Genomic DNA, 13721 nt, shown 5'->3' on the forward strand with positions numbered 1-13721 from the left:
ATTTTTTCTTAATTAATTATTTCTTTTTTTTTCTTTATTTAACCTTATCTAATAGAAATATTATATGAGCTTGAACTCAACTCGAATATTAAACGAGTCGGTTGGAGCTCGACTCGAATATTAAACGAGTCAGCTTGCGATCGAGTCACTAGCAGCTTGACTCATTTGCAACCTTATTCTCAATGAAAGCGGGCTCTTATTTGAAGAAGGGATGAATGCTATTTATATATTTATATTTACCTCCGTAGATTTATCTACCTAGATCCGGAAAAAAAAGTTCTTAATATTTTTTTTATTGATTCATTAATAAAAATAAAATCGTATAAACACACTACGAAAACAAAACATAACATAAAAAAGAGCCTTAATAAACATTAATATAATTAATTGGCTCTTTCCAAAGAACCACAATTCTCCACACACAAATCCTATTAATAATAATAGGAAACCAATGTCAATTATTATTACAAACCTTTAATCATTCCACTTTATTTCATATATTATTATTATTGGTTTGGCATATATATATATATATTATAGTTGGAAGTGCAATTCCTTTCCTTCTTGATCTTGTTGTATATTGTTATTACCCTTATTGTGTTTCTTCATCTTGAGTTTTCCTATTTGTATTGTTCTTTTTCTTTTCCATTTTGGCTACTGCCTTGTCACATTTTCCAGCTTCTTGAACATTTATCTGTAATATTAATATTGTTATCGTATTTATTTATATTTGAGGTTAGTGTGACATTAAAAATTGATATAAGAAAAACATTATTTTTAATTAATAGTTATTAACCTGATTAACAGCGTTTGCATCAGCACCTGTTGCAGCTACGATGCTAATCTGTGATGATGGCAGAGCGTCGTTGACTTGTGCTTCTCTCTGCGCGCAATATGCGAATATTAAATAATAATAATAATTATATATATATATATATATATATATATATATATATATATATATATATATATGTGAAGATAGCTAGAAAATGATGATGAAATTATTTGATATAATCCTTAATTATAAATATATATAGTGTGTATAATTTGAGTGAACGTATAAAAGATGAAAACGAAAAACTTGCCTTAGCCTTTTTTACAGTTGTCTTGGCTAGACCGGTGATTTGGTTTATCTTTGTCAAGAAGTGCTTCCACATGGATGCACATTTGATTGGACTCAGCAGTGTGTCTTCTTTTGATATCTGCATATATATTTCAATTTCAATTTTAATTTCAATTTCACGATTGTAATTATACATGTAAGGTTAATAATTAAGCTACGTCGTTATTTGATTAATTATATATTTAAAAAAAATTAATAAAATACTGACCCCGTTCCAAGTGGTACTAGCCAATGCACCGTAAGATGGATGTTCATGATCATCTTCGTCTCCCAAAAAAGCCATGCTTAGTGTATCCTCGATTTGATCACCGTTTTCAGATTCTAAGCGGATTGCAGCCATGACCGCTAGCATCTTTAAGCTCTATATATATATATATGATTGATCAGTAGTTAAATGCATGCATGGGTTGAGAATTATTAATTAATTAATTTGTGCATATATAATTTTAGATATATATATACTTGAGTCTTGGCAATCCTAATGATTTTGTTGATGTCAATGTTATCTGCATCCCATGAGCGTGGCATAGAATCGGGATCTTGGAGAAACATTGTGATGAACCTATTATATCAAATTAATGTTGTTATAATTATAATTGAAAAAAAAAAAAACATTATTAAGCTGACCTGTCTTGCATAAGATTTGTCACTTTAGGAGCCTCCGTCTTTGCTTTTGCAACGATAATTTGTCTTAAGTAGCCCTGAAATTGCGTTTGTATGTCGTCAAGGGAAGTCTCCTGCTCTGCACCATATCGGGACATGGCCTGGTAGTAATCGTCGGCAATCTCCTTAGACTGCGTGGCGAGGAGTTCTCTTATATTTGGCCACGTTTGAGACCACGGGTATCCTAGAATGGCCTCCAATGGTTCCCTTGTTGCATCCCTTAACTTTTCCTTGTATAATTCGTGAATCAGATCATTCATTTTTCCTCCTCGGGCTTGCCCAACAATTGCATATACTTCATTCATAAACTTCTTCTTCTCTAGCGAAGAATCCAAATTACCTTCTGGGATACTAATATCTGCATGTATTATTATAATATTTAGTTACTTCATTGATTACAATTTGTGTTAATTTGGTACATTCATGATATGCCAGAATATATTAATTATTTAGGCACCTTCAAATGCTTTGTCCAATAGACTCGAATATCGGTCAATACAATTATCAACTGCATCGCAAAAACTTTTCCCGCATTTCAAATCATTATCAAATGCATCTTTGAATTCCTTTACCTTTCCCGTAATTATAACTTGTAAAGAAGAATAATAGGCTGGTTTTATACTCTGAGATTTTCATTAATTTTAAATAAGATGATTAATAATTATTTTGCATTATATTTAGTTTGCATGAATGAACCATTCAATAAATAAATTAATTAATTACTAGCATTAAGTTGTCCACGAGCATCTTCCGTCGCTCTTTTCTTATATCATCTTCGTAAAGTTGAGCATCTTCGTCGTATCTGTATATATCATAAAAAAAAAAAAAAAGTTTATTTTATTAATTAATTAGGAAAAATTTGAAAATTAATTTCACAAATAAATTAATGTATAAACTTACTGTGATAGACAAGCATCAATGAGTGAGCTAACCTTGTTGCCGAAACCTGGCACTGAATTAGTAGTTCTATTTGCATCACTTAATTCACACCATTCCTAATTAGGAATAATATTTGTTATGTACAAAATTAAATATGTAATTTATATTAAAAATTCAAATGATCAGAAAATAATTTATAATATCAATTGATTTACATTGTATTTAGCAATGAAAGCTTCAAGTTTTTCCCTCGCAATTTCTTCGCAACGCACTTTGGAAAACATCACCTAATTAATAATGTTATATATATATATAATTATATAATTATATAATATTATAAATAATTATAAATAAATATATTAATTACTGTTGGAGGTGGAATGTTAAGGTCCTTATTGTCTCTGATAGTCTTCCAAATTTGTTCGAAGGTGCTGATTGAAAATCCAAGGCTCTCATCACTTGACATTTCCCCACTCGTTAGTTTTTCCTTTAGCTCACTTACCTAATTCATTTTACCAATACCATATATTTATTTACTTTCTTTCTAATTAACTTACATCTTATAAATTATATTTCAATAATTACGAGTTTATATATACCTCTTTAAGATATGCTTCATTTTCTTCTTTGTAACTAGAAAGTGACACAACACTAATCTGTTGTTGTTGGAATATCCATCATCAATCATATAATTATTATCAAAGAGAATTTTATTAATAATTAACGAGAAATTTATAAGAAAATAACCGAACCAAGGAAACCTACTACTTACATTGAAGAATTTGCTGAAGGGTGTTTCCTCGAGAGATTGCGGTTTAAGAATTGAATTCCATATCTGAGATAGCATAGCATGCATGGATGCATGTAACTAGTATGTAACTTATTAATTAAATCACACTAGCTATCTATAACAAATTAATACAATTTCGAACATACCAGTAGCTAGCTAGTAAAAAGAAGAAAAGAAAAAAAAAAGGAGCTCAAATGAAAGAAAAAATTGAGTACAGTTGTGTTGAAAACAAGTGCTACTAATTAAAATTGTAAAATAGAATTACAAAGTAAATACAAATATGGGATGTATTTAATATATAATTACCTCAAGAGTGTCTTTCTTTAGGATTTCTTCCAACTTTGTAAAAGGCGTCTGTATGATGCAATCATATTCCATGCATTCCACGTAATATTTTAACTTAAATGATATATAATTTTGATTGTTAGTTAATTAAATAATTAATTATATATTCAAATTACCTTTGTTTTATCTCGCAGTACAAACAAAAGAGTGGTTTGACGAGGCTTGAAGAAGCGCATCATGACCTGCACATGTCATGACATGATCTGGATGAGTATATATAATATAAATTAATTAAGTACGCTATTAATATAAATGAGATAATATATATTTATATATATAGACCTAAATGATGTTACCTGAAAAACAGTTCTTAATAAGGATTTATTTGTCGTATTTTTCCGTTCAACATCTTCACACCACCTTAATTATAATGAATTAAGAGACAAATTAATTAAGTTGTGTTTAAATTTTGTAACAAAGGGTTTAATTTATATAGTACTAACATGTTTACGAGGACTACGTCTGAAACTGCAAGCGCAAAGAGTGCGATTTGTTTCTCGAAGAATGTATCAATCTGAAGATGAAGATGATATCAATATTCAATTAATTTTATATTATAGTATTATATGTATTATTGAGTATATAGTTTGAGAAAAAGAAAGGGAAACTAAGATGCTTAAAGAGGATGAATGGTGAATTTATTATATATATACTTACATGACTACTCTCTGTTCCATCGTTACCCTTTAAGTCCATGACAAGAGTACATGGTTCAACATTGACACATTTTTCTAACCAAATACCCAACGTTGTTTGAGACCTGCTTATTAATTTAAGACAATAATTAGCTAGCTAGCAAACAAACAAACAAACAAACAAACAAACAAACAGGCTTATTTAATTAAGGATAAATAAGAATTACAAAACATGTTTGGGGACATGCCTGTCTTTGGTTGCATCCATCTCAACGAAATTTGTATGGAACATGTGATTCAACAGCGTGCTCTTCCCTATTAATTAATTAATTAATTAATTAATATTAATATATATAATCTCTCAGAATAGTAATAGTAATAGTAATAGTAATAATAAAAATGAATATATACCGCTGCTTTGAGGGCCCATGATCGAGATAACTTTGTAGGATTTGACAGATTGATATAATTTAGCATTCTCTGTCAAGCTCTCTAGCCCCGACCTATTGAACTTTCCTTCTCCATCTATCAGGTGTGTGGATGTGGAATAGCTTGAAGAAGAAGAAGAAGAAGAACCACCTTGTTTACAGTTCAAAATATAATATATATATAAGATCATCCATCAAAAATAAGTTATATTATTTATACTTGTTTGGCTGGCTTCTTACTCATGATTGATGATTTCTAGCTTTTGCTTATTCAAGAGAAAATAGAGAGAGAGAATTAATGATGATGATGATGATGGGCTAGCGTGAATATTTGGGTGTATGTGATGCTCTCTCCAAGTTTTATAGACATATCTTATTATTTCAATTTTATTTAAAAAACCAAATACCAACCTACCAAACATCACTTAGAATATATATATAAACAATATTAGGAATAAATCTCATTAATATTAGTTCTGTCCTACTAAGTATATATATATATGTCATTTATTTATCTAAATTACTCTGAATTAGCCAAAATGTTGACAATTTATAACATTGATATTGTCATTCATTTTAAATTAATGGTAACATAACAACTGTTATTTATTTCAACATGCTTGGAGTATGAAACAATTAATTATCATACATCAATTTTCTTTTCTTTTTCCTTTTCTAGTTGGGCAAGCTAATAACTAATTAATGTATTACCGCACCTAACTCCTAGGAAGTTTCTTTCGGCCGGATTGTTTTGTGTGAATTCTCTTTCTTATTCTTTTTTTTTTTTAATGAGGATTTATAAAACTTAATTAGTCTCCACACACAAAATATATATATACCACCATAATCAAAACCAATTGGGGCAAAATTTTCCATTGCAATGAATAACTCTGAATTACTTTCCATCCAAATATTATGATTTGAGAATGAATCAATTGGTACTCTCGTTAAATTATTTTGATGAAATTTTATAAATGACTAATCATTCACATGACTAAGTTACTTACAGCTCATTATTTTATTTTTTTATATAGAAAACAAATCGAACACTATAACAAATATTGTTGGACATAATTTATAATATTGAAAACACCAAATTAAAGACTAATTATATATATACATAAGTATAATAAAATATTATTACAAAAGTCAAAAGTTAAAAGTCATTACAAATTAATCTATTTAAAAGTGCAAGTAGAACAAAGAAAAATGACAATGGAAAAAAAATAATCTCGACAATAACTCTTCAATTTAAGAATGATTGATGGTAATTCTGTCACTACTCATTTAAACGAATTTAATATAAATGTGAATCAATTGCTATCTGTAGATATTGATTTTGGGAGCGAAATTAGTGCCCTGATTTTATTAGCATATTTACCAAATAATTGGAAACCTATGAGGGCAACAATTACTAACTCAGTTGAAAATGTTAAACTAAAATTTATTGAAATTAGAGATCGTATACTTGCTGAAGAGGTTCGTAAAATTAATTCCGGTAAAACGTTCAAAAGTTTTACTCCCAAGGGAAGAGGTAATGATAAAAATTTCAACTAAGGTAAGAGCATATCTATGTCAAGGATCATGTGGAGTCAGTCCAAGTCTGGGCGGACATTTGATTGCTGAAATTATGGTAAGCATGGTCACTTGAAGAGGAATTGCAAAGCACCAAAAAGAAACTATGATGATAAAAATGATGCAACGAACATAGTTATAGAAAATGGTACTAATGCACTCCTTCTGTCAGTTAATAACCCGATCGACTCATTGGTTTCGGACTTGGGAGCATCTTTACACATCACTGCCCACAAAAAATTAATGGATAATTATGTGGCTGGAAACTATGGGAAACATTTTCTCGCAGATGGTGAGCCATTAAATATTCTTAGAATGAGGGACATCAAATTGAAGATGACAAACAATTATGTTTGGAAGATTAATAAGGTGAGACATGTTCTAGGTTTAATGCGGAATTTAATTTCTATTACACAACTTAATAAGGAATGTCACATTTTCAGTTGTAGAAATGGTTTGTGGAAGGTGACTAAAGGAGCAATAGTTATTACTAAAAGTCACAAAACTGAAACATTATACACGAATTCAATATGCATATAAACAATTGTTGTTGTAGTTAATGACTCGAAGAATAATGAGCTATGACATTGTAGGTTAGGCCATATGCGCGAAAAAAGAATGAAATTCTTTTGAAGAATGATGAGATTCCAAAACGCTATGTGAAAACTGAGTTCTTGGTAAAGAGAAACGTGTGATTTTTTCTTAAAGATTGGGAAGGTGCTCAATAAAGAAAGACTAGAATTGGTACACACTGATGTGTGGGGACCTGTACTTGTTTCATTTATTGGCGGATCATACTACTACGTGACTTTTATAGATGATTCGACAAGAAAAAGTATGAGTTTACTTTATGAAAACAAGTTTGATTATTTGTTGTTTTCAAAAAGTGGAAGGCTTTAGTTGAAAATTAAACAAATTAAAAGGTTAAGTTCTTAAGATCCGGCAACGGAGGTGATCAGTACATCAATTCAGATTTTAGAGGGTAATTTGTTGTGAATGAGATTAATATGGTGAAGTCTGTTCCTCGAATACCTCAAGAGAATGGAATAGATGGACGAATGAATCGCACATTGAATGAGAGTGCTAGAAGCATGAGATTGCACGTTAGGCTACCTACAACCTTATAGGCAGACGCTATCAACACTACTGCCTACTTCATAATCAGGGAACTCATTATTTCTCATTAATTCAGAATTCTAGAAAAAGTCTTGAGCAATAAAAAGGTAATCCATTCTTATTTAAAAGTGTTTGATTGTTTATCATGTTAATAAATGTGATAAAAATAAGCTTTATTCAAAGTTTATTAAGTGTTTTTCATTGGTTATGGTGATATCGAGTTTGGTTATCGTTTCTAGATTTAATAAAAATTGGAAGATCATTCATACTAGAAACATCATCTTCAATGAACATGTTCTTTATAAGGACATTTTTGGAAAGACTTTAGATGGTGATGACAAATTAAAAGAGACTAGTATGGTTGATTTAAGAGATTTTTCATCTAAGCATACACCGATTGAACAAGACCGATGTGTTATTGAAGAAGATATTATTGAAATCGTGGCCCTAGAGGAAAATTAGAAACCCAATAATAATATGGTTGATAAATCGTCAAGGAATCGAAAACTAGTTGAGCGGTGGTCCCCATATCTAGCTGATATGCTGACGAAAGCTGTGACAAACGAGAAATTGAAGTCGTGTGCAACTACAATTGATCTTCTTCATTAAGACACTAAATGGAGAGTCGTTACTGATCGAGATATGATGAATTTAGTCTCCAAGTGGGAGATTTTTTAGTTGTGGAGTTTACACTTATAATAAATTATACAAGAGTTAATTAGAGTTTATTGGGTTTGCACTAGTGTAAAACAGATCAGTATCGACGGGAATTACCGTAGCTACTGATTAATTTACTGTTGCTAAATATCAATAACGACAGTATTCGCACCCGTTGACAAGCGACGCTATTGCTTCCGTAGCTATTTTTTAGCGACACAATTCAAATACCGTGGCTAAAATTTGCAACAGGAATAAAAGACCGTCGCTAAATGTATCATTTTCCAATTTATTATTTTAAATTCCATTTTTCTTTTGTTGTCAAAATTTATTCCATTTATAATACTATATTAAATTGTTTCAAACAATGAAATTAATAAATCAAAATAATAAATATTTATGAATTCATCACAAACAAATTGTACAATTACATACTAAACTATTCACGGTACACCTCAATATGATAACTTCATATTTGTCTTCATATCTAAACCTGTAATATATCAAATAAATTTTCATATAATGTTAGTTAAAAGTCTAGAACAAATATGAAAAACTTTCCTTATTTGTAACATTAGTCACCTTATCTACTTATTAAGTAAATTGTAATTATTAGATACCTAAGAAGCTTTCATGCCTAAAATGTTTAAATGGAGAATGAAATAAAATAGCTGCAATTTTAACCAAAATAAAATATTTCAAAAAATCACTTTGAATATCTCGATTTTTGAAAATTCATGTTCTTCCGTTTTAATCTTGATTTTTTTTATTCAAATAGCTGCGAAACATGTTTGTGAACATGTTGGGATGATTTCTCAATCACTTTAACATTGATCATGTTTGATCAAACTATGTTTTTGAAAATTTTAGATTTTAATTCCTTCTTAAAAAATCGTTGTAATGATGTAATGGTGTTCTTCTTTTGCTAGTGTTCAACTATATTCATCATCACAAAGCTAATAAAACAAAAAACTGACCTTGGAATGACCTAATTTATAAAAAGATCTCAAGCTTTGACCTACAAAATATTTTTAGAAATTGATCTTTGTAAAGATTCAATGATCATGATTTATGTTAGGGATTTTATTCTTCGAAATCATATGAAATAACTGTAACTTATAAAACACGATTCCATGATACATATAAAATATTATAAGACTTATAATTTCTACATACTAAATGAAGAAGACTCGATCCTAGGACCAAGTCCTGTAAGACCGGAATCGAGAAACAAGACCGATAATTATCGGTCCGAACCGAGACCAATGACTAGTGTTCATGAGTCAGGACTTAGTGTTCTTGAGCTAGGACCGAGGATGACGACCAGGTCTTCTTGAGGAAGGAAAAAGCCCCATGATTGATACACAAGACCTAGGAGCGTGAAACCCGACCGAGTTTTCTAACCTAGGACCGATCACTACCTTTAGCTTAGGACCGATTTTTCTAACATAGGACTGAGTTCCATCCTCACCTAGGACCAAGAACCACCTAACCCTAAGACTAAGGACCTAGACCGATAAACTAGACCTAAGAACGAGCCTCCCAAGCCTAGGACCTAGCGGCCTAAGTTTAGGACCGAGCATCCCGAACCCAGAACCAAGATCTCAGGTCCCTTGACCCATTCTCTCAAGACTTGGTCTAGATCACTCAGGTCCTAGAGGCTTGTTTGGTTCAACCTTTTAATATGCAAAGTTATTTTTGTAATTTTGGAACCCGAATCCATTTTTAAATAATCTCGAAGGGTCAGAAAATGATATTTAAAGATTCTCGGGATATTTCTTAAACAATTATTTTGGCTAAGCCCTTATTTGAAATTTATTTTTAAATTCTAACACTGTTTTTTATAATTTACAGGGTTTTAACTCAATATTATATCAATGCAATCGCATTTACGCTTTTATATAATTTTGTACAATTATTTACACAATCAAAACCTATCCTTGTTAAAAATAAATCTTAAATAGAAAGACTTTGTTTATTTTACAAAATTTAAAACCGTCCCGCAGAAGACATTGCGCAAAATCCCTTTCCCGAGTGTAACAAAAAACGAACCCTTTACATAAATTCTAGTATAAATACGTTTATACACGTGTCATTTTATTGATTTTTATAAAATTATTTGGCGATTTTGATTTCAAATAAATAATCTTTTAAAATAGTTATGTTTAAATAATTTAAACCGGGTTTAGCCAAATTTTTATTTGGTCCCTGTAAGTTTCTTTCGACCTGATTGTTTTGTGTGAATTCTCATTCTTATTAATTTCTTTTATTAAAATTTATAAAACTTAATTAGTCTCTCTCTCAATATATATATATGGAGCAAAAATTTACATTGCAATGAATGACTCTGAATTACTTTCCATCCAGTTATCATACACAATTAATTTTATTTAATTGAAACAATAATATATAGTTTGAGAATGAATCAATTGGTACTCTCATTGAATTATTTTGATGGAATTTTATAAATGACTAATCATGCACATGACTAAATTACTTACGGCTCATTTTTTAAATAGAAAACAAATAAAAAACAATAACAAGAAGTTGTTGGACATAATTTATAATTTTGGAAACACAAAATTAAGATATATATATATATATATATATTATAAAAGTATTATTATATATTATTAAGAAGGTGAAAAGTCCTTACAATGCAACCCAATTAAAAGTGCAAATAGAACAAAGAAAAATGACAATAGAAAGAAATAATCTCGACAATGGGGTGCTACGCAATCTGTAGGTTCGTTGTCATTGCTTGGGACAAACTGAAGTTTGAAAAATGATGATAGTCTATTAAAAACTTAATATCTTAAATGATTGGACCAAGACCCCACTGACATCCAATTGAAGAGTCGAGATAAATGATACGCCCCTTTAGTATCAGATTCAAAAATTATTATTAAAATTTTATGTAAGGTTTTAGCTAGATTGATTATTAAGCGTTTAAAAAAGCCACATATATAATCTCTAAATAGACATCTCAGAAATATGGGTACTATGATTTTCTTTTCATAATTGTAATTTGTGTTCCATTGTCTTAATAGAAGTAAAGAACCTATGATATATGGGAGAAGGATAAATTTTCCTTATAAAACAAATTTCATTGGTAAAGGGCATTGTGACATGCATTCCATAAAACTTTTTTTATTTTATTTTCGGAGGCACTGAATCTTCCAATTTAAATTCTAAAGTTTGGGATTAACCGGTGAAGATAAAGATGGAGAGTTAGATAAATTAGATGCTAAACTTTTAAAGGAAAAACTATAACCCGAGCTAGTTGTGTATATTCTATTTGAGATGCTATTCCAAATAAATTATCACCTTGGAAAATAAACTAATAGAGAGCTTAGTGACAAAGTTTGTGAGTTGGTTCCTAAGTAGGTTACGTAGAAGATCAACATCCCACATGCAATTATGATTGATAACATAGTAAACTGAAGTATGGGGAATTTCACTATGGGAAATGAGAATGAATCGTGTGTTTATCCCCTCTAGCATTAGATTCAAAAATCACATTTTGTCATTTATTGTCGATGAAAAAACACATTGCATATCAGATGACCATTGTCTCTGCTGTTGTAAGAGATTTGCTTCTAAAATTGTGTGCAAGGACACAAATTCGTATTTTCAAGTGACCTCGAACCATAATTCTAGCTGAAGTTTTCAATCCATCAACAATATAAGAGGTATCAATATTAAATTTTATCCATCTTGGTTCTGAATCCAACATTCTCTAGATCCCAAGTTGGTTTGAATTAGAAGAGAATCAAAATTTCTAGAATTGAAAAAATCATAAACCTCTTTAAACCTCTTTAAGACTCACATTGTAAATAGAAAGAAAACATTATATTTATTAAATAATGAGTAATTTCTATTCTTCCACACATTTTCAACAAATGGTAGCAAGAAAATTATTATTAAAACTTTTATGTGAGGTTTTAGATTGATTATTAAACGTTTTAAAAAGCAACGTATATAATCTCTTAATAGACATCTCAGAAATATCAGTACCAAACATGAACCATGTACTATGATTTTCTTGTCATAATAGTAATTTGTGTTCCATTGTCTTAATAGAAGTACAGCACCTATGACATATGGGAGAATAATAAATATCCCTAGTAAAATAATTTTCTTTCATAAAGGGCATTGTGACATGCTATCCAGAAAACTATTTTTTATTTTCGGGACACTCAATCTTCTAAATTAAGTTTAAAGTTTGGGATTAACTGGTGAATATGAAGATGGTGAGTTAGATCTATAAGATGCTAAACTTTTAAAGGAAAAGCTATAACCCGAGCTAGTTGTGTATATTCCATTGGAGATGCAATTCTAAATGAATTTATCCCCTTGGAAAACACACTAATAAGGAGCTTATTGACAAAGTTTTTGAGTTAGTTCCTAAGTAGGTTACGTAAAAGATCAACATTCGATTATGATTGATAACATAGTTAACTGAGGTACGAAAAATTCACTACGGGGAATAAGCTTGAATCGTGAGTTTGTACCCTCTAGCAACAGATTCAAAAATCACATTTTGTCATTAATTGTCGATGAAAAACACAATGCATATCAGATGACCAATGTATCCGCTGTCGTAGGAGAGATTCTTTTAAAATTGTGTGCAAGGTTACAAATTGGTATTTCCATGTGACCTCAATAATGATTCTAGTTGAAGTTTTTGATCCATCAACAATATAAGAGGTATTAGTGTTAAATTTTGTCAATCTTGGTTCCGGAGGAATCCAACATTCTATAACTCTCAAGTTGATTTGTGTTGGGTCAAATTAGTTTGACTAAAGTTATTTTAATGATGTATTAGGAAAACTTTGATTAAGAATGAAGCTAAGACGTCTAATTGTTTTTTTGTGCCGGTTCAATAAAACTATGCTAAATTAGACGTGAACTGAAACAGGTTAATTAGACGTGTTACTAGTTAGACGTCTAATCTTATGAATTCTATATGGAATATGGGTTTAGGTATTGAAATCAAACAAATTAAATAGAAATATTGGTTACTTAGGAAGAAAAAAGAGAAGTATTGATGAGCGAGATCGAGAATTAAAAACTTACTTTACATTGATTCTAATACGAGATATTTTCATACAACTGTAATCTATATAAAGTAGAATAATAAGATTTTAAGACATAATGATCAATTTGACACTTGAGTCTTAGACCCTCCTAGTATTTACCAACTTATTCGTAAATATTACGAGGATCTCTATCAATCGGAAGTCTCAGTTAATCCTGACCACATAATACACCATGTTCGACCAAGAATTATCGAAGATATTAATTCACAACGGCTCAAACCTGTAACTTTAGAGAAATTCGGCTTGCAGAATTTAGTGTAGGGCTAATAAGGCCCCGAACCTAATGGATTCTCAAGCACTTTTTTCCGAAATAGATGGGATACTATTAAAATTGATCTCTTCCAACTTTGCAATAATTTCTTCATATTATTAGATATCTTGTCTCCTTATCTTAACTAAACAAATTTA

At 30.1% G+C, this 13721-nt stretch overlaps 1 protein-coding gene across 1 annotated transcript; it reads right to left on the reverse strand.

Annotated features, from left to right (window-relative positions):
* Positions 1–592: 592 nt before the first annotated feature.
* On the reverse strand, positions 593–5107 carry LOC124943295 (protein ROOT HAIR DEFECTIVE 3-like). Its single transcript, XM_047483830.1, has 20 exons — positions 5104–5107; positions 4847–5014; positions 4684–4750; positions 4458–4560; positions 4244–4314; positions 4097–4160; positions 3917–3982; positions 3762–3809; positions 3438–3500; positions 3265–3321; positions 3033–3167; positions 2687–2781; positions 2510–2588; positions 2244–2409; positions 1751–2144; positions 1586–1685; positions 1332–1484; positions 1086–1202; positions 797–883; positions 593–694 (listed from the first exon to the last, which is right to left on the reverse strand). Exons 1-20 carry the CDS (start codon positions 5105–5107, stop codon positions 593–595), a joined length of 2139 nt encoding a protein of 712 aa, XP_047339786.1.
* Between the last annotated feature and the right edge of the window lie 8614 nt (positions 5108–13721).

Source organism: Impatiens glandulifera, chromosome 6, assembly GCF_907164915.1.
Source record: "Impatiens glandulifera chromosome 6, dImpGla2.1, whole genome shotgun sequence".
NCBI lineage: Eukaryota > Viridiplantae > Streptophyta > Magnoliopsida > Ericales > Balsaminaceae > Impatiens > Impatiens glandulifera.

What these genes read in the sequence shown, in the direction of transcription:
- LOC124943295 (XM_047483830.1), bottom strand. An exon ending in TCGTGGACAACTTAATGCTA is followed by an intron (nt 2,410 to 2,509) that starts GTAATTAATTAA and finishes TGAAAATCTCAG; the next exon opens with AGTATAAAACCAGCCTATTA. An exon ending in CTAGTACCACTTGGAACGGG is followed by an intron (nt 1,203 to 1,331) that starts GTCAGTATTTTA and finishes ATATATATGCAG; the next exon opens with ATATCAAAAGAAGACACACT.